Genomic DNA, 22,363 nt, shown 5'->3' with positions numbered 1-22,363 from the left:
AAAATATAATTTTATTAAATATAAATTTTAATTTATATTTAATTTTTAACTGCCTTCAATTTTTGATTAATTTTCATTTAAATTAATTTTTTAATTAAATCTAATCGCAATTAATTTCAATGTTAATTAATTTTAATTTAAAATTAATTGAACATTGAAATTAATTACGATTAGATTTTAAATTAAAATTAATTGAAAGTTTTAAATAATTTTAATTCATATTTAATTTTTTTATTAGTTTTTTATTTTAAGTACGTTTTGCACCTGCGGACACAAGGTTGGGTCTCACCGATCGACATCTTCACTTTAAAAAATCGCCCCCCCCATCACCCTGTATCTGTGCCTGGCTGTACAAACCTTGTTTTAAAAGAGAGAGGTAAATGCTGATTTTCTTTGAGTATATAATTATATTGAGTCAAGTCACAGCAAACACTTTAAACACGTGTTGACCGAAAAAACAATTCCGTGTGTTTGGATTTATATGCAAGTTCATGCGATGGCGTTACGAAAACTTAACTTTTCCACATCAGAATTTGTATTAAGTTTTTTTTAATTCGAAATGCATTTTCAAAACATAGGAGAATGTTCGATCATCCCATAAGTAACACAATTTAAAAAAAAAAAAAGACTGCAAAAGGGCGCTCGAGGCCGGGATTACACTATAAAAGTTTCATAGAAGTTTCTTTTATAAAATTTGAGAAATGCAGTCAATAAACGTGTCGGTTACTTTTGCCCGAATGTAAAATATATGACCATACGCTTATTGGTTGCATTTTTCAACATTCATAATATTTCATAGTCAAAGCATTAGAACACTGTAAAATAATATTTTTTTTAAATGGTATGCAGCAAGCTGTATAGCGGTGACACGTGTGGCTTTGGACATGACACTAAAAATGGTCAAATAAATATCACTGATAATAAGGTATATATTTTTAGTTATGACGCATTTTACACCTGGTATCTCATTGATTGATGGGTGACGCATCATTCTTTGTTCAGCAATAGTTGTGGAGGTAAATTTAGAATCTCCTATAATAGATATTGTGTTTGTATAGCTTCCATTGTTTTCCGTTCAGTCAGCTGAACTGAAATTTATTGCGTCTATCATATAGATCCCTGTATGTATATATAACATGGGGGAAAAATTCGATTGTTTCAAACAATTCCAATTCGTAATCAGCAAGATCAAAACCGACGAGATGATTGGAATGAAGACACTTTTGGTCGCAATGCTCTTCTGCTGCTTCGGAAGTTTGTATGCGCAGTACGCACCAGACTACCCACGTGAGTATAATTTTATTTAGTTATTTTTTGCTTACATGAACAATTTGTATTGATAGATAGATAGAACCGCTCACAACCTCGGACTGAAGCAAAGCACTTTACTTCCGTTACCTCAAAAGAGGCAGAGTTGTGTCAGAAAAGTTAGCAAAGATTTATAGTGGTGGCTCCCCTTGCCACGTGCTCGCAAGTATCGAATAACTCACATCCTTTTCTCCCATGAAAACAGGCATCAACTCGATGAAACGTATAAGCCATTTGACTAAAATAAATAGCTGAACCTAATGACCAGGCAGAAAATTGCACGTGAGCCCAGTGGCACATGAGGGCCGGAGACCGCAGCCTGGGATTTCAAAAGACGAGTGGTAAAGACTTGTGGGCAGGAAACAACTCGGGACACGCCAAATAGTAGGGAAGAAACGTGGACTTGGTTCTCGACTTATGGGCAAGTATAAGAAGAAGAACAAGTTGGCATGTTGAAGTGGAGAGATTCGAGAATGGTCTATATACACAATATATACAAAATATAAGTATATATACAGCGCCTCCACTGTGACAGGAAACAAATCAACAAAGCCTCCATCTACAGTGCTGGGCAGTTTTGTTTCCTTTCCCTTTTTTACGGAATGTGCAATATACACACACACAGAAAACACAGAATAATCAATCAGATCCTCCGTTGACAGGGCTGGACATTCACATTGGAATTACTCACATATATCATTTACATTAAAAAAAAAAATTTATACTGTTAACAATTTTTATAAATAAATAGGAAATCGGCCATAGCCAACACAGTACAAAAAATTATCTTTGCGCTTAATAATACAAATAGTTCGCTTTAATTCTCTTCTTTAAATACGTGAATTTTCGAAGAATTTTTCCGCAGCTCTCCACAGAAACGAAATTCCCTTCCTTGTTGTTACGTCGTTTATAGTCGTTTTTAGAAAATATAGATGGCACTTGAAAAAAAATAAATTAACTTTATTCTTCAGTTTATTTTTTGAACCTTTCGTGTTTCAAAATATAATGGAAAATAGTTAACAAGGCTGCAAACAAACAAGAATGTCATCTATTGCATCAGTATAAGCACCGTAAAGCATCTACTACTACTACTCAAACGTACACGAGTCTCGTACACATTCCTCTGCGAAATTTCTAACGAATCGGTGCATGCAGAAACGTGTTGTGTGAGTGTATGTATGGCCCTGACGGGCTTATGTTATCATAAGCCAAGTTCACATGGGAAATAGAAAAAGCGGGTTTAAAACCCGCTTCAAGAATTTTCATTAATGACTGCTCTTCATTTCTTTCCTTACGAAGTGAAAAAGTCATCAAGCGGGTGCTAGATCTCCCAATGCTACCGCAATATTTGCACATATGAACTGGGCTACAGTTGTGCTTGTTTCGTGTTCTTGTTAGTGTATTTGTCTCCTAGATTTTAAAGTGAGGATGTTAAATGCTTGAATGTTTATGTTAAGTAATTGCCTGCTCTCTGCTAAGAGACTTTGAAATGGGAGACTTTCTCGCATTCGCGTCTCGAAGTTGGAAAATAGCTGAAAATCAACTTCAGCCGAACACCACTGTGCCGCCAACGGGGTTCGAACGTGGATGCTCATGGTAAGAGTCCAGCACTATGCCCACACGACCTCACAGCGGCTAGTAAAGCATCTATAATACAACAAGTATCTCCGAAAACTACGCGATAAATAATAGTAATAATTCGACTAAGCGGTTATTGTCCTCTTCTTCGAATTTATTAAATAGTACTTTCTCATTTCATGGGTATGTGTAACCATAAAATCAGAAAAACAACATATATTTTATCATAAGTACGTAACATATTGATATGACATGTGTGGTGAAGATAAAATGCACTATATTATGTGTGTAAAATCAATGTTTAATAGAAGTGAAACCATTTTCATCTGCAATACAAATTGAATCATAGAAAACATGACTATACAAAAGAAATCCCTCAATATTTTTAATGGTCACGGCACCTTTACTAAAAAATAAGAATTCTATACAGGATGCTTTCTGTATATGAAAATACCCATTAATATACTCGCAACTTCCGCGAACATCGCCAATATATAATCATAAAAACTCATCAATCACTGTTCATCAAAGAAACAGGGGCGTATATTGCAGGCAGCCTTTCACATCGAGCCAAATTACTATGGTTGCAGTCGAAAAACATAAAAAATTGCACAGGCACATAATCACTGATCAAAAGTGTGGAATAGTACAACCAGCAAATACATATCATAGCTATAAACAGTGGCGTCGGAGCTAGGGGTGCTGTGGGTGCTCAAGCGTCCACAGTAATTTGTGGCATGGATCCGAAAATTGATTCAGAAATTAAAATTTCCGATATAAAACTAAAGACGAGCACCCACAATTTAGAAACACTTCCGACGCCCCTGGCTACAACCGAAAAATATCAGAAACTAACGTGCTTTTTTTGTGTCTTAACTACGCCTTTGCCAACCCCTTCTATAGCAGAAAGCCTCCGCGCGAAGCTCGTGATGTCACTGAAGTCGTCTATTTCACGTATAGTCATTGGATAAACTGGAAAAAAAGGTTAAGATTTCGCATACGTCGGACTGATATATCCAATGGCTACAGGTGAAATGATCGACTTCGGTGTCAAAGCTTCGCGCGGAGGATTTTTTCATAGTGTTGCCTTTAACCCAAAAGAGATTGTATTTCATGTCGGTGCGTATACCTTTATTGAATATGAGCGCTAACTGTCGGATTCTGTTCAAAATGAGAGAAATACACACAAAACTTATCGTTTAAGGGGACAGTTGGTCCCCTCTCGATAGGAGGCTCTAAGGTAGAGAGCAATGTAGGCATGTGTAGTGCTTTCAATGACTTTTTCGCGTCGGTTTTTAATGGAGATAATGATATTCGATATACGGGTGTTGCATGGGGTAATAGAACCCTCAACGATATTCAAGTAGAAGACGTGGAGGTCTTCTACTTGAGGAAATCTTCTAAGAAATGTATGTGCAAGCAAAGCACCAGGACCAGACGATATCTATCCCAGGGTTCTCAGGGAAGGTGCTAATGAATTGTTGGGGCCAGTCGCACAGATATACAGGAGTAGTGTTGCTGAGGGTATCGTCCCGAGAGATTGGAAACTGGCTAACGTTGTTCCGATATTTAAGAAGGGTAGTAGAGAAGTGGTGTCTAATTATCGTCCAGTGAGTTTGACGAGCTCCCTCTCGAAAATTTTGGAAATTATCATCAAAAGGCAGTTTGTGAAGTGGATAGACGAGAATAATGTATTGTCGGATAATCAGCATGGGTTCAGGAAGGGGAAGTCATGTGTAACTAACCTCCTTTGCTTCTATGATTACGTGACTAAGGCTTTGGGTAAGAGCAAAAATGTCGACGTTGTTTACCTTGATTTCCAGAAGGCATTCGATCGGGTACAACATGGCAAACTCTTGAAGCGTTTACACGAGATTGGAATAGGGGGCAACTTGCTGAATTGGATAGAATCGTGGTTAAGAGATAGGTCGCAACGAGTTATGGTGAACGGGGAATTCTCTGGTTGGACAGACGTCACAAGTGGAGTTCCTCAGGGAAGTGTCCTTGGCCCCATACTTTTTTCACTTTTTATCGACAAACTCGATCAGGGTATCGATGGAATTACTAGCAAATTCGCAGATGATGTGAAGCTAATGGGGGTAATCGGGAATGAAAGCGATAGGGAGTTGCTCCAGACCAACTTAGACAAGATTGCAGCATGGGTAAATGAATGGAGCATGACGTTTAGCGTAGATAAGTGCATGGTCGCTCATTTTGGTTCGAACAACCCACGGTTCTCTTACGAGTTGAATGGTGTCACTATCCCGGATGCAACTAGGGTCACCGATTTGGGAATTCTCATTGACGAGCGGCTTAAGTTTTCTGAACATTGTTCAGCGGTTGTCAAAAAATCGAATAGAATGCTTGGTCTCATTTTCAAAAAGGTCTCTTCGCGTTCTCCTAAAGTCATTCTTCCGCTTTTTCGAGGCTTAGTTCGTCCTGGACTGGAGTATGCGGTAAGGTTTTGGAGACCATACCTACAGAGGGACATAGACTTGATTGAAGGGGTGCAGAGAAGAGCTACGCGTGTCCTTATTGGCACACAGGGCTTGAGTTATGAAGAGAGACTTCATTTTTTGAATATGTTTACATTGGATGAACGCAGGTGTCGAGGAGATATGATCGAAGTGTTCAAAATTTTCAATGGGATGGATAGGATGGACCATGAACTTTTAGTACACCGCCAATCAACCGCTTTTACAAGGGGACACCAGTATCGATTGGTGAGGGACAATGCAAGGTTATGGTGTCGCAGGGAATTTTTCTCTAATAGGGTTGTTAATAAATGGAATAGCTTACCCCCGGAGGTAGTAAATTGTAACACAATTGACACGTTTAAAAAGAAATACGATAAACATGTTGGGGTAAATCGAGAAGCTATCCATTCTTAGAATAAGACAACCATAAGTATTCTTTATGGGCATTGTATAATATTTTATCATGTGTATATATTGTTTGTAATTTGTGTTAATTGCATTTTTAATTGGGTTGCTGTATTTTTGAAACATATGACAACCATATTTTTATGGGCATCTTTTTATCAGCCACCTCGTTGGGCATTTTGCCTGTTGTGGCGTTGCATTTGTATTTGTATTTGTATTTTCAAAATTAAATAACTCGGAAATGGTGATCGATAGAAGATTAAAACAAATGGTATGTTTATTTTGAAAGCCGTGATAATCGGGTACACAGAAGTTTCAAGAATAGTTACAAATGTTATCGACAAGTGGCTCTGCATCCAGAAGTTGCAGTACGGGGTACGAGAAATTGGCTGAACAAACCGAGCGACGACCAGGCTCTGTCCCATTAGCGAAGTAAGCTCAGCGAGGTCGTGCCGGAAAAACTCCAGTCAGTAGTCTGGCCAGTTAATCAAGGGAACAGCAGCCTCATTTTTCAACAGAAAGCCTCGTTTTTGACAAATTTTCTCGAACTTCACAGTTTCGACCCACATGATTGGTCGCGGAAATGTCAAGTGACAGCAGCGTCAAGCTTTCACTCTTTTTTTCGGCAAAATCCCGTGAAAAAGATTACTCACTTGGGAGGGGAGGAAGCGACAACAAAATGGACAAAATACGTGTCTAAATATGGTTTTGCAAAAATCTGGAATTTTTGTGAGCCTGCACGTGGTATTTTGTGGAAGAGTCACACTCAAGGGGCCAAAGAGCCGCATGTGGCTCGCGAGCCGCGGTTTGCCGGCCACTGCACTAGTGCATCACAGAGCCCTGTGATTCTTAGTCCAAAATTATATCAGCAACTTGGAGGGGGGCCCGCGCTGGCATACAACATGAAGGAAGAAGCTGTAGCTAAAAGCCAATATCACTTTTGTAGGGAGATCCCTGTGAGAAGTCACATGCCAAGAGGTCAGTATAAATTGCATACTGGAATTCAGCCACATCGAGTCCACGAGCGTTCAGAGTCCACCATCAGACAAACCGTGACCCCCGCTCTGTCCCCCTAGGGGATATACGCTGGTCCGTATCAGGAGATGTGGGCCACGAAGACCAGCGTCGCAAACAAAGATTTCGCAAACCATCACTAATGCGGTTTTCTCGCCTGGGCTGGAGGATCAACAAGGCACTTCGTGGTCCACGCAAGATGGTGCCCGACCACACCGAACCACAACGTTTTTGCCTTTCTTGAGGAGATAGAGTGCTTTGAAGTATTTCACATTTGCTGGAACAGGCATGGATTGACCTAGATATTCACCCGATATTACTTCCTGCGAATACTATCTCTGTGGAAGAAATTCAAAGACACTGTTTCCGCAACAATACTGCAATGCACGAGCTTCAAGATTTGATCTGTGAGGCATGTGCGCCAATTTCCGTGGAGGAACTACAGAGAGTGACTGTAAATTTCATTCTTCGTTTGTACCATATGTGTTCCGCGAGAGGTGAGCATTTTGAATCGATTGTGATACGAGTGCAACGACAGCTTCTGAAGAGAGTGCAGTCTTTCTCATACCCGTAATGCGACTTCAGCGTGCAGTGCCATCTGTCGGCAACATTTGTAAAATTTTGAAATTAGTGTGTGTATGTCAGATTTTTACGGCTTTCAAAATAAATAATCAGGGAGTCCTTTGTGGGACACCCTGTACAAACCTTGCTTAATATGCATTTTTAGGCACCTTACCTGACAGCCAGAGAAAATTCAACGTGTTCATCCACCCGGGCACTGAAATGCGCACATCAAGCCTGGACTGAAGTGCGTTGGGAGCCTCATAATAACGAATTTTGGTTAGTGGTGCATCCAGCTAGGTGCCGCCCCCCCCCCCCCCCCAGGAGATCGTGGTCCAGCCGAGGCGGGGGTATGATGCTTGTTAAGATGACCCTGCTCGTGGCACCCTTGCCCAATCTTTGATGGAAGAATAAATACAGCACTAAATTCATCGTATCACGCCGTTTGGGTATCAGTACTAATTTATTCTACATTGATTCGACTATGTATCTTGATACTTCATTGTGATAATGTAATTCGACTAATGACTAATCATAATTATCTAATAGTAAGATTATATTACCAATGTTTTACAATTTCAGTTTCTTTTAATTAGACTTATTTCATGTGTTCATTTCAGTTAAGAAAAAAAATTATCACTAATTCTACCATACTGTTTTTCTCTTTGTTTTACCAGCGTTCCCATGTTTGGGAAACACTACTTGGAGTGAATGCGCATGTCACTGTCCCGTAAAATGTCGTCCACTTTGTGACTTCACGTGCTCAATTTGTAAGCCTGGTTGCGAATGCAAAAAAGGTTACGTCTTCAACGGCCTCCGCTACCCCGGCGGCTATTTCTGCGTCTTACCAGAAGACTGCAGATAACAGATCTGCAGCGTATAATATCCTGCGGTCGAGAAGAATTACTCTTATATATATCTTTGGATAAACAATATTATAATAAAGCATGACACACAAGCATAAAATGAAAATAAATAAGTCATGAATAGTATTTGTATTTATTTATTTTTTGTAGTGTTTTGACTATTTTTTAGTGAATAATTTGAGAACATAACACTAGACAATGCACATTTCATTTCGTAAAGTGAAAATTGGTTTCGGAATTAGAAAGATAATTCAGAGATATATAACCATAATTATTTATTATCTAAATCGACGTTTAAGGCATCCGATTACGTTGAAAACGTCGTTTTGCCACCCGTTTCTCAACATGCATCTCCCTTGAGAAATAAATGCATCCGGTGCATCCTGTTATCAGTACCTTCCAAGCTAGTTGTTTACTCGGTGATTGGCAAATTTATGAGGTTATGCTATTGTTTCTTTGCTTCATTTCATTCGTCAAAGTTTCCGTGGGAGTCACCATTCCCGTAAGTCTTTTTTTGCCTGACGGCGGGAGTGTTGAGATCAAAGTGGCGCATCGGAAGAGCGCCAGTTTTCTCGATAATGGATTCAAATTAATGGTGAAACATCATATATTCGAGGTGAGCATGAGAATAGTGTATTAGTGAACTAAACGTAAGTTCTATGTGTCATTATTTCATGGTGTTGTTCGCGAGTATTGTGTTATCGACTTGGAATAAGACCAATTTTGGTGCTTGTGAACATATAGTAAACATTATTTTAATTTGTAAATTTTATTTTGAGTAAATTTTAATCATATCTGTTCAATTTTTAATCAAGAAAATTGCGTTCAAAAATTTAATAAATAATTTAAAATAATTTAATGTCGCGTATCCCTCCATTTTTTCACGTATCCATAAAATTTTTGGGAAAATAATTAAAGAAATTTGAAAAATTGTTTAGTGAATTAATTGAGAGATGAATGAAGGCTTGTAAAAACAAATTGCTTTTGTGGAAATTTCTTTGTGCTGATTTTTAAAATGCATTAATACTTGCTGGGGTCAAAATGGTCCCACAACGCCAGGTGCACACAGAATTTTCACAACGCCACTTACGGGTTTAAATGACGCTTAAAGTCGAAATTACACTTACTTTGGTGTTGCGTTTTTACATCAAGTGAGGAACTTATTTTCAAAAAGAAGCATTTCCACTTTTGCTGAATTTACTGTAGAAGTAGAAAAAAATATTTTTTTTCTCCGAAATGGGCTACTCTACAAAAGTAAAAAATAGCCCAAGAGGTAGCATAAAGGAGTGCTGGTATAAAAATATTTAAATATTATTGTTCTGATCAACATCCACGAAAGTTATCTACAGTCAAATTTTTGAATTTTCATTCAAGTTTTGAAAGAAAATTAGTGGGAAATCATCAATTGGAGATGGTTAAGCCTAAAAAATTGGAAATTTCTACGTGGATTCCAGAAGATTTCGCCTAGCCAAGTAAAATACCTTTATTTCTCTGTCGTCAATAACATACGAAACACGATCATTCTGTAGTGGAACCTCCCATAATAACGGATTCTCCCGTTAGGGGACACTTTTATGAATTACGTTGATGGGTCTCAATGTATTTAGTTATCCATTAACGGACACTCCTGGTTAGCGGACCAGTTTTTCGATTCCAAGGGTGTCTGTTATTAAGAGGTTCTACTGTAGAATGCGACTTTGAAAATGCTTTAGAAAAATGTGCCGTTTTGAGAAAAAATCCCTCAACGCCAACAGGACAACCGCTTTGCTGTGTTCCGTTTTGAATGAAAAATAATGAAGTGTGGATGAACAAGAGGTGGATATACACTGAAGAGCCAAAAATACTGGTGCACCTGCCTAATATCGTGTACGGCCCCCGCGAGCCCGCAGAAGTGCCGCAACACGACGTGGCATGGACTCGACTAATGTCTGAAGTAGTGCTGGAGGTAATTGACACCATGAATCCTGCAGGGCTGTCCATAAATCCGTAGGAGTAAGGGGGGGGGGGTGAAGCTCTCTTCTGAACAGCACGTTGCAAGGCATCCCAGATATGTTCAATAATGTTCATGTCTGGAGATTTAGGTGGCCAGCGGAAGTGTCTAAAGTCAGACGAGTGTTCCTGGAGCCACTTTGTAGCAATTCTGGACGTATGGGGTGTCGCATTTTCCTGCTGAAATTGTCCAAGTCCGTCGAAATTCACAATGGACATGAATGGGTGCAGGTGATCAGACAGGATGCTTACGTACCTGTCACCTGTCAGAGTCGTTTGGTGGTGGTGGAACAAGTGGTTCTTTTATAAGTGAAAATATCTACTATTCCAGAGAGGGGGAGCCGCGGCTGGCAAAAGTTTGAGAACCACTGTTGTATAGGGATTATCGTTATATCGAGAGGTGGCGTTATCATCATGCGTTTTCAAATTTATGGAGCTGTTGGCATCTTTTCTTAAACTGGCATTGTTAGTACAGTAGAATACTATTTTAACCAGGCACGCAACTGGAGGTGGGGGGGGGGGAGAGCAGGCGGGTCTCGTGCCCCGGGCGCTGGACCCGAGGGGGCGCAAATTTCATTCTGAAACGTCTCCTTCAACATTATATGGGGAGTCAAAATGCGCGCATGCCCTGGGTGACCAAGCATCTAGTTGCGGCCCTGGTTTTAACGAATACCGTTATAACAAGAATCTCGTTTTAACGAACACTTTCTACACTAATCCCCCAAGATAAGTTTACATTAGAACAAAATGCAAAAACCGGTAATTCCTTTATAATGAAATTTCATTTTAACGAACTGGTTCCTCCGGTCTCTTGGAGTTCGTTATAACGGGATTTGACAGTACGACCAGAAAATGTGTTTTTAAGAATTTATTGCCGCTATTCCAGCTAGGGTGCTAGGCGCGACGACACGAATGGTTTCATAATAACCATTACATGTAGTTTATATTATATATATATATATTCATTTTTTTTTTGTAAATATAAATATAACCAGCCAGATCGAGTCAACCAAAACACCAAGACCGAAGCTGATCCTTAGCTAAGGCTCTCTCCAGACAATCCCCCATTTAAATCAAGCCCACATTGCTCACCAAAATAGGTTTAGGACGAGACGACTCGACCTGGCAGCTCTGCTTTTAAAACATACCTCCATCCTAATATGTGTACATTCATCTTAACTAAACCCCGAAACTTCTCCAACCCCTAATCCCATCTCGTCTTCTAATCACCACAAAATTTGTTAATCGCGACAGTACCCAATTGTCCGGGGAAAATATGTTGTAAAAAAGTTTGTACGTTATTTTTTATTTTTTTTTTTTTTGACACTAAATAAAGTGTTTCAGACTCTGCCACGAAGCTGGGCTGGAAGAGATCTCGGCAACGGGATAAGTCCAGTGGCAAAGTTCTGACGTTCATTCATTCAGCAATAGCTTCATTGGAGCTTTCGGTGATTCTGTGGTGCAAATTACCGACGTTATTATCAGACGTAACATAATTTATTTGTTCCCATTCAATTACGATAGCACTATACAAATTAGAGTTTACAATTAAATTGCATATTTTACAATACAGTCGAATCCCGTTATAACGAACTCAGAAAGACTGGAGAAATCACTTCGTTATAACGAAATTTCGTTATAAAGGAATTTCAGGTTATTTGCATTGTTCCTATGTAAACTTATTTGAGGTATTAGAAAAGTGTTCGTTAAAACGAGATTTTCGCTATAACGGGATTCGACTGTATTTGAAAATAAATACAGTGAGGGAAAGAAAAAAAAATATTTGAATTGACTGTTTTAATTCATAATGTGATGAAGAAAGCTAGAACACAGGGAAGAGAGCAGGAGATCAAAGCTAGTACTAGAAATACTCTCGACCCTATAACGACATCTCCGTACTAGAAAAAATTTTATATCAGGCTAAATTAATTTCTCTCATTTCATAATATTTGTTTAAATTTCATTTATTCTCTTCCCATTCATTAATTTGCTAATTTAACATTGCTATTGCAGTGATTTACTAACCTAACCACAGTTAATGAAACCGAAGAAAAGTTGCTTTCATAATCAAAGGAGTTTCATCTGAGTTTCTGTGAAATGTACATAATTGGTTGTATAATTAGTTCAGAAGAACGAGTCAGCGAAAAGAATGATTTTTTTAAGAGGGACCGAGTGAGTCACTTCACAAGGCTTGTTGATGTGGGGAAAGATTAAAAGGTATGAATAAAGTAGGGGTACTGATAAGGACACAAATGGAAGACAACAGTTTTGTTACGGAGAACAGGGGGTGGGGGGGTGGGGTGAGAGACACAATTTACATCCAAAAGTTTTTGTCATTCAGAGTGAGTGTTCCAGACTCTGCCACGAAGCTGGGCTGCAACAGATCTCGGCAACGGGATGAGTCCAGTGGCAAAGTTCTGGCATTCCTCAATTTATGTCATTCAGAGTGGCACTGTCATTAGGAACATCTGCTAAAGTTCGATTATCACACATTAAATTATAATCACTTATATAACAATATCATTTATATAACGACGTATATAACAATATACGTCGGAATTATCACCAATAGAAACACTATTTTCATCAAAAAAAGTTTGACATTCAAGGTGACACCATCACTAATTACACCTTGTGAGACATGAACAAAGGACACGCTAATATGGAAAATTTATTAATTTCCATATTCATAAGGTTATACTTAGAGTAACAAACATCCACGTACATACTTTTCAATACTCAGGTCCACGTAGCAACTATGTTAACCACGTAGCAGCAATGTTAAGTCATCTGAACAATAGTCTTTTTTTTTTTTTTTTTGCATTTACAATGAATGAAGAATACATTGAATGCGGATCAGCCTGTGAACTAAGCTGCCAAAATTTACGAACAGAATTCAGCTACATACAATCTTGTCAAAAAGGATGCTTTTGTAAACCAGGTTTCGTGAGAAACGACGATGGGGTATGTGTAAGTCCGGAGGAATGCATTACTAGTGAGTTCAATCATCAATTCATAGATTAGTTCCATTTTTGATCTGTGTGTACGATTCATTAAATTGCCAAAGCAGCTGTTCTTCTATACTAGATGATCAAAGAAATTATCAAATTCAAATCTATCCAATAACATTTGATAAATCCATAGTTTATGGAAAAGAAAGGACTCTCTTATAGCAAAGAAATTCGTACAGAAATGCATGAAATGACTTTATTTTGAAGGAAAAAAACACGAAGTCTAACATGAAAACATGAAATCAGTGTTTTTCTCTTCTAGAAAAAAACTGGGCTTTGAGAGTAATAATGTTCACCTCAGCGACTGAACTGATCTTCCTCCTTCCAGACGGTTTCCGAAGAATCAGAGGTGGGCGATAAAAAAGGGAAATTCAGAAATGGGCAAGTCCGGACTGTAAGATCGATTTTACAGTACTTCCGAGATAAATTTGGCGAGAATATCAGTTGCTTACTGCTGGATAATGACTAAGAATCATGGTAATTTTTGCGAAGGGATTATCTTTAAGTGAAAATCTATAGTATCAAAGAGTCGATGATTTTGTAATGATGTTTTCCGTCCCCCCCCCCCCTCAAAAATACTACCTGGGCTAATAGGTCCTCTTGTCTCCTCCCCATTCTTAGTTCTGGCACAGAGTTGCTTATATATATGTGGGAATGGGTGTTATTGCTCCAAAACAACACCCGCTTATAACACAGGTCTGCGACGAAAATGATTTCTTAAAAATAATTAGTGTTTATTACAGTTTCTTGAATGATAATTACTGGAAAAATAATTAAAAACTTCCATCATGTCTAGTTTTTGAGATAAAGTGAAAATTAAATTCCAATAGTAATTCCAATAGTTTACGCATAATGCATAGGCAGCATACAAATTACATTGAATTTATGGGAATTTATCAAGCTTACGAAAATGCTCGGCGATTACGCATAATACACGCATTTTAATGTAACGTATATAGATATATTGTATATAGGATTAATTTTCCATATTCATAGGGTTACCCTTAAAGTAACAAACATCCACGTAAATACTTTACACTCAGGTCCACGTAGCAACTAAGATGTCAAGTCATCGATCATATATTTCTGAACAATATGTATATATATGTGTGTATATATATATAATATATATATATATAATAATTATTATTATTTTTTTTTTTTTTGCCATTCACAGCGGTATGTCCAACGAATGAAGAATACAGTAAATGCGGATCTGCCTGTGAACTAAGCTGCCAAAATTTTGGAACAGAATTCAGCTGCATACAATCTTGTCAAATAGGATGCTTTTGTAAACCAGGTTTCGCGAGAGACGACGATGGGGTATATGTAAGTCCGGAGGAATGCATTACTAGTGAGTTCATTAATCAATTCCTCGATTAGTTCCATTTTTGATCTGTGTGTACAATTCATTAAATTACCAAAAAGCAGCTGTTCTTCTATACTAGATGATGCAAGAAATTATCAAATTTAAATTCAAAACCATCCAATAACATTTGATAAATCCATATTTTGTGGAAGAATGGACTTATAGCAAAGAAATTTGTACAGACATACATGAAATGACTTGGTTTGGAAAGAAAAAACACGAAGTCTAACATGAAATTTTTTTTTTTAGAAATACTGAAATTAATGCTCATGTTAGGGGGGCTTTGAGAGCAATAATGACTGAACTCATCTCCTTTCTTTCAGACGCTTTTCGAAGAATCAGAGTTGGGCAATAAAAAAGGGCAATTCAGAAAGGGGCAAGTGTCCGGACTGTAAGGTTGATTTTACAGTACTTCCCAGAAAAAATTGGCGGGAAAATCAGTTGCTTGCTGCTAGGAATCATGGTCATTTTTGCGAAGGGATCATCTTTAAGTGAAAATCTATAGTATCAAAGAGTCGATAATTTTGTAACGGTGTTTCCCCCTAAAATTTACCGTCTGCTGCAAAAATTCTAGCTGGCGCAATATAGCTCCTCTTGTCTCCTCCCTATTCTTAGTTCGGGCTCAGAGTAGCTCGGATATATATAGGTAAGTGTTATTGCTCCAAAACAAAACACCCACTTATAACACAGGTCTGCGATAAAAATAATTGGTGTTTATTATGTTTTTTTGAATGCTAATTACTGCAAAAATAGTTTAAAAAATTCTATCACGTCTAGTTTTTGACGTAAAGTGAAAATAAAATTCCAATAGTAATGCATAGGCAGCATACAAATCACGTGAAAACTGTATGTACTCGCTATAAATAAATATAGTAAATCATTGCCAAAGAATAATTCAGTGATTTTAGGGAGATTTTGGGGCACTGATTCCGAATCTGGCATTGGTTTTCTCAAATGGGCCTTACTTTTTGCGATGAAGTTGAAACTACATTTCTCTCAATAGTAATTCATAAGCAGTATACAAATCACATTGAAACTGTGCGCTATGAACAAATATAGTAAACCATTGACAAATATATTTTATTGATTTTAAGGGATATAAATATATTGACAGAGCTACGATATAAATGTGAAGTATATATATTTATGAGGTGATAAAAGGAAAATTTCAAAGTATTTGGATTTCAGTTATCCCCCCCCCCACCTCCCAAGATATGAAATCGCGTGAAAAACCTTATGTGATGGAAAAAAAGAATTACATTTTTAATAACTGACAATTAATAATTGTGATTCACTATGACTAATCATAAATGGTCATAAAAATGCACCAAAACAAAAAAAAATACGCCAACGTGGTGGTCATAGGGATCGATATATATGGGCAGGCCAGATCCCGACGAAAACCCGAATTTCGGACATTGGCCGGATCAGTTGGGCCGGCCAGTACGCGAATCGGCAATTTTCAAACTTTGGCAGTAGCATATATCACCGGTCACAGTGCATAGTGCAAAGCAATAAATTCGGTTTTTGAAAATTCTGAGACACGCATTTTTATGCAGCTTTCGTTAGCATTTTACGTGATCAATCTTAATTCTCGAGCGAAATTTGATTGCAACCTTCCCATTTCTAGAAACCGTCATCATCAGAAAACCTTGCATTTCCTCAATTGACACTTTGTGACCTTTTTTTTCTTTTCATTGTATAATGTCACGTGTTTAATTTTTTTTTTTTTTTAGAAATACTGTCGAAATTCATTTGTTATTGGTATTTTCGTTATTGAGCAGCTACAACAAGCATTCGGAAATATGAAAATTTTGTTGGCCTCAGAAGAGACAGGGAAACAACTTTCTAAACGGAAGCCCCTGCACCGTATGCTGAGAACCGTAAAAAAAATTAGATTTTTTTTTATTTTATGAAGCATATAATTTTCATTCTCGAAACACCCATATATAGATTCCTCATAATTTATCGTGTTCATATGACGTAATTCCAGTTTCTGTGACAGCTGGGACTGCATGGGAAAAATAGATAATCTAAAGTTCGCGACTCTTGTCTGTCACGCTCTTTTGCTCGTTTTTCAGAACATTGTCTTTTTCATTTTTAATGCATTTTATGTATATAAGCCTTGTGTAATTGAGGGAAAAGAATAGACTTTTGAGGAGATTTCATTAAATTACGAGAACAATATCATCCTATTTACGACATCAACGTAGGAAATTTGGAAACTGCCAGACATTTCTGATTTATTTCTGTGACAGAAGTATTAAAGGTTATAGTAACATATAGTAACAAGTAGAATATAGAAATATGACGAGTGATTTACGAGCAGCCTGTACCGTTGCTGTTATTGCCGTGATTCTGTGTGAAACGATTGTTGCAGGAGGTGAATATAGTAAATTTAAGATTAGTTATAGATCCAAATCCTCTTTCTGAGTGGAAGTAAAGGCAAAATCAAATATAAAAATTCATGACATGTAATACTGATAAATTTTGGAAATTTTAAAATTCAAAATTTTGTAAATATTTTGTTAATATTTCAAGACAACAGCATGTGCTGATCATTTGTAACCGAAACCCCAATGAATTTCATTGGAAATAGTTGAATATATAGAATATAAGTTTATATGTGCGAGCATTTTCACCAAAAAAATAATAAATGAATAAAAATAATAATAATAATTGCAATCTATACGAAAACACAACATATTTCATTTTTCCGGCTTTTGAAATAATTGTTAAAAGTTAAAAAAATCTATAAAAGTTACTTTTTTTATAGTTGAAATTTGTTATGTACTTTTTTCATAAAAAGCGGCATATTTTTTTTCAAACAATTTTTTTTAGCTTGGTGATACAATAATCATTGACATTATTGTATCGCAAAGATAAAAATTGAATTTTTACAGCGAATCACTTATAAGATACACTTAAATTACGGTACAGTCCGAATTGGCTCCAACGTTGGAATTGATCACAGTGTTCTTTGTATTTCAAATGAATTTTACTCGTGCGTTTCAAGACAAAACATATTTACCAATATTCAGGTTTGTGAATTTTTCACAAGTAGTGATTTTCGAACACTATTCAGACACGCAATAATTTTTCGTGTTATATTCAATTTTGCAATGTTGTTTATTCTATTGATGTATAGCTTAACGATAATTTTTTTTTAAGTATTTCATTTTTTAATTTTTTATATCAATAATAAGCTTTCAGATGACTTTTTTCCCAATCAATATGTTTTCGATCACTTTTTTTCCAATTAATATTCAGCTTTGGGGTTATGTTTCTTTCAAAAGATATTTAGCTTTTGGTGATTATTTTTCAAGTTATGTTCAGCTTTGTTTAACGCAGTGTTAAACTTTTTTTTAATAACGTGATAATCACGTATTTCAAAGAGACCTGCGTGATTTGTGCAGGGAATTTGTTAGTGTTAGCAGACACCCATGCCCAAATCAGAACTCAAACGCAGACTTGCACAGTGAAAGAAGAGGCAAGCTCCTTAAACATCACGACTGCCAAGCGGCCTTTGTGAACGACTTTTAGGGAATATTCAGCTGTGAACTATTTTCACTCATTATTCGATTTTGCGAATGATTTTCAACAATATTCAGCTTTGTGATGACTATTCGGCTTTAGAAATATTTTTCAATAGATATTCAGTCCTATGATGATTTTTCTTTGAGTAGTATTTGAATCTATGAATTTAGATATTTGTTTTATTTTTATTTTAGTTGTCGATTTTATTTATTTATTCAGTTTTGAATCATAGATAGTGCCTGAGTACATTATAACTCGATCCCGGATTATGCACTAAAAAGTGGCAAAATATGCTCTAAAAATATACATATATGCACTTAAAACACTAACATGTGCACTTAAAATGCTAAAATGTAAACTTAAAATGCTAAAATGTAAACTTAAAATGCTAAAATGTAAACTTAAAATGCTAAAATGTAAACTTAAAATGCTAAAATGTAAACTTAAAATGCTAAAATGTAAACTTAAAATGCTAAAATGTAAACTTAAAATGCTAAAATGTAAACTTAAAATGCTAAAATGTAAACTTAAAATGCTAAAATGTAAACTTAAAATGCTAAAATGTAAACTTAAAATGCTAAAATGTAAACTTAAAATGCTAAAATATGCACTGAATTACACAAGAAACTTAAAAATCGAATTAAACAAGAAATGTCAACATTTAATAAAGACAGAAAACTCAAGAGGAGTTCGTAAAGTTTTGAATTATTCAAATTCGAATTAACCAAGTTCTACTGCATTTCTTTATTTTTGTACATTTCATTGGTAGTTTCATTCATTTTTTATTTTGTTATTAGTCCATCGGATGTATTGTTTATTTTTAATAATTTATTTTATGTCATTTTCAAGTGTTCTTTTGTTTTCTTGCATTATTTTTTGTGCGATTTGCTTCCTCCCCTTTCCAACTGTAACTGGATTTTCTGTTGATAGAATGGAAAATAAATAAATCTAATTAGAAAAGAAATTAAAACTTCTTTCTTGGATTTTCAGTGCAATGTCCAGCCAATGAAACATACAACGCTTGTGGAACGGCCTGTCCTCTAACGTGCGAAAATTACAATACAAAATTCACTTGCATAAAGGTCTGTCAGGACGGATGCTTTTGCAAGGATGGTGTCGTACGGAATCATGAAGGGAAATGTGTGAAACCAGAGGAGTGTGTTGATGGTGAGTTGATATATGTAATGAATGTAATTAAAAATCACGCACATCTTCCAGTATACCCTAATTCGGTTTTAATTATCAACCGTTCTTCGGAGAGGTATGATTCCAATTCAAGACATGCTCAAAGCGTGTTCATGTATCACCCTGTACGAGTTTCGAGAATGAAAATGTAGTGCGTCATCAAATAAAAAAAATCTAATTTTTTATGCGTTCCACAGCTTAAAGTGCAGTGGGCTTCCATTTAGAAAGTTGTTTCACTGCCTCTTCTGAGACCAACAAAATTTTCATATTTCCGAAAGTTTGTTGTAGCTTCTCAATAACGAAAGTAACAAAAGAATTTCGACACTATTTCTAAAAAACCTTTAACACTTTGACATGTCTCTAAAAATAGCCTTACAATAAAACGGTTAATATTCGCAAAATATATTCTAAATATGTATTAATTCATTAAATTTCACCTTAAACCCTCAAAAAATATGCACTTATACCGAAAATTCTTTGATTTTATGCATTTATCTGCATTGATACTAAAAAAGGCCAAAATATGGCCATCAATAAAATCTGGGCTCTAATTATAACACATACTAATTATATTATTAGTATTAAGTGTCAATTGTAGGTACTACTACTACTAAACCACACATGCACCTCGTTCATATTCCTCTGCTGACCCTCTAACGAATTGGTACATGCGGGAATGTGCGTGTACGTGTAGTGAAACCTGACACGAAGTTTGTTTTTGTGTAATGCTTGTCATGTGTAGTGCTGCCATCTGTCACCAGTTTTTCTTACTTTTTAATGGGGAGATGGGCTCGCATTTGCGCCTCGAAGTTGGGAACCACAAATTGCAAGTACTGCCATCTATACTCAAGTTGTGAGTAAAGTGCGATTAAATAATGTGTCGTTGTATGTCGCTTGCTCTCTGTGGCGAGACATTTCAGCGGAAGCTCGTAAAACACAATACAATAAATACTGTATTTCAAAACATACTTTGAACATACTTTCAAAACATACTTAGCTTGCCAAATCTTCGCCACAACAGGCCTACAAGCTACAATCAATCAATCATTACACTTCACTCATAGCAAGAAAAATTGATGGCAGGTGGCAGCACTACTCACAACAAGCATTACTCATAAAAAAAAACTCCACGTGAAGCTCTCTCTCTCTCTCTCTCTCTCTCGCTGCACGTACACACATATTCCAACATGTACCAATTCGTTAGAAGTTCCGCAGAGTAATATGGACGAGATGCATCTATGGTCTAAAGGGTTACCAAATCTCCCGTTCGATGTGATAAATTGATTAAGGCCAAACATTGCCATTGGGCTGATCTCTGCATTAGATTTACATTACTGGCGATTCCAGAAAAAAAAAAAAACACATAAATTGTATTAAATTTAATATTCAACCGACCGGCTAATTTTATTGTTCGCCGAGTGGTGGCAGGGTAAGCTGCTCGTCTTCCACTATGAAGGTTACCATCAAGGTCCGTGGGTTCGAATCCGGGCGTAGAACGTTAGAAGCCACTTCTTTGCCTGTCCCGACATTTCCGTATATCGATATATGACCGTAGTTGGTGTGTGGTAAAGTAGCTACTTTTTGGTTAAATTTTAAAGAGCCTGAATAAATGAGTCTGTAATTTCCAGTTCTGCAATTCGATATGATAACAAAGAAAATAACCTCTTACACAATTTACGATGAAATTTAGGCGAATGACCCAAAAACGCAGAACGGAAAGACTGTTACAGCCTGCGAAAATTACAATCTTCAGAATTACATGTGTTCGGTTGTTTGTAAGAAAGGCTGCTTCTGTAAGAGTGGTCTCGTACGCAATATGACGATGGGAAGTGCGTGAGACCTTCACAATGTCCTGATAAGTCATAAGTACGTGTTAAATCTCTGTCATCAATGAGGAAATAACTGAACTATCAAGTTTGTTTGTATTCCTATTTTGTTCAGACAATAGATGTCCTGCCAACGAAAAATATGAAGACTGTGGTACCGCTTGCCCAAGAACTTGCGCAAATTACGGAGCACAGATAAAGTGCACAGGGAATTGTTGGAGAGGGTGCTTCTGCAAGGAAGGTCTCGTAAGGAACGACTACGGCATGTGCGTAAAACCAGAGCAATGCCTTCCTGGTTAGTTTGCCAAATTTCAAAGCAATCGTATCCATCGACTTCCTGTTGTTTCTGTCCATATATTTAACTTATAGAATAATTTTCGATTACAGCAGGGTGTTCTGCAGATCGAGTGTACACGTCTTGCATGAATCCTTGCAATGACTGCTACCGAAAAGGAGTTTGTGACCAACCTTATGAATGCTTCGGAGGTTGTGACTGCCCACCCGGACATTACACGATGGGATACACTAATACTTGTGTTCCTGAAGAACAATGTTCAATGGGTAAGTAATGTACCATATTTTTTTTAGGAACAAGGATCTCTGAGACTATTTGACAGTTCAAAACTGTCTCGAATTATGTGTTCTTCAGTGTTTACTTCTGAATTCATATTGATAAAAACATCTAATCTAATGAAATTATTGAAATTTTTCGTTTTTATTTCCACCTTTATGTATCGTATTCCCCGCATTCGTCTTCATGCCGGGAAAATCGAATGTCCCTGAAAATCGCATGATATATGAAGCAGACCGGTATCAAAATGTATATCAAATACTGAATGAATGCGCGAATCAGAGTAAAATAATAGTTTTCACGGTAGCAAACGTGTTTCGTCCAGAAATTGGACAGCAATAAAAAATTGAACATTTATAAGATCAGAATTGGCGTTATTTATAAACCACCAAACAATATTATTGACAATCCTCTTCTGTGCTGCACTTCTTCAATTGCCGATATTTAGCGGTTGTGGCTGGTGATATGAATTGTCGTTCCTTGAATTTCCGGATAATCTGAGGCACCAAAAATTTTCGAATTTCCTTCTTGAGAGCATTTTCCTCAATGTCTTGTTTCCTCCCAAGAAACCAACTTCTTAATTTTCTTCCAGGAATGCTACGTAATACATGCGTACGTACGTACGTATTGTAATTTCAGTCTCAAAAGGACAACTAAGCCACACAT

The 22,363-nt window shown here is 36.8% G+C and overlaps 1 protein-coding gene across 1 annotated transcript in view; it reads left to right on the top strand.

Annotated features, from left to right (window-relative positions):
* LOC149088522 (zonadhesin-like) overlaps positions 1–22,363 on the top strand; it is a 135,314-nt gene that overhangs the window by 82,568 nt on the left and 30,383 nt on the right. Inside the window, 5 exon segments of the mRNA XM_089252083.1 lie at positions 13,092–13,193; positions 14,387–14,563; positions 19,106–19,282; positions 21,242–21,421; positions 21,514–21,687. Coding sequence (XP_089108209.1) covers positions 13,092–13,193; positions 14,387–14,563; positions 19,106–19,282; positions 21,242–21,421; positions 21,514–21,687 — 810 coding nt within the window.

This window comes from Pholcus phalangioides, unplaced genomic scaffold, assembly GCF_987345545.1.
Source record: "Pholcus phalangioides strain wild (caught in Gottingen) unplaced genomic scaffold, Ppha-v1.0 ptg000003l_1, whole genome shotgun sequence".
NCBI lineage: Eukaryota > Metazoa > Arthropoda > Arachnida > Araneae > Pholcidae > Pholcus > Pholcus phalangioides.
This window is presented reverse-complemented; position numbering and strand designations above follow the sequence as displayed.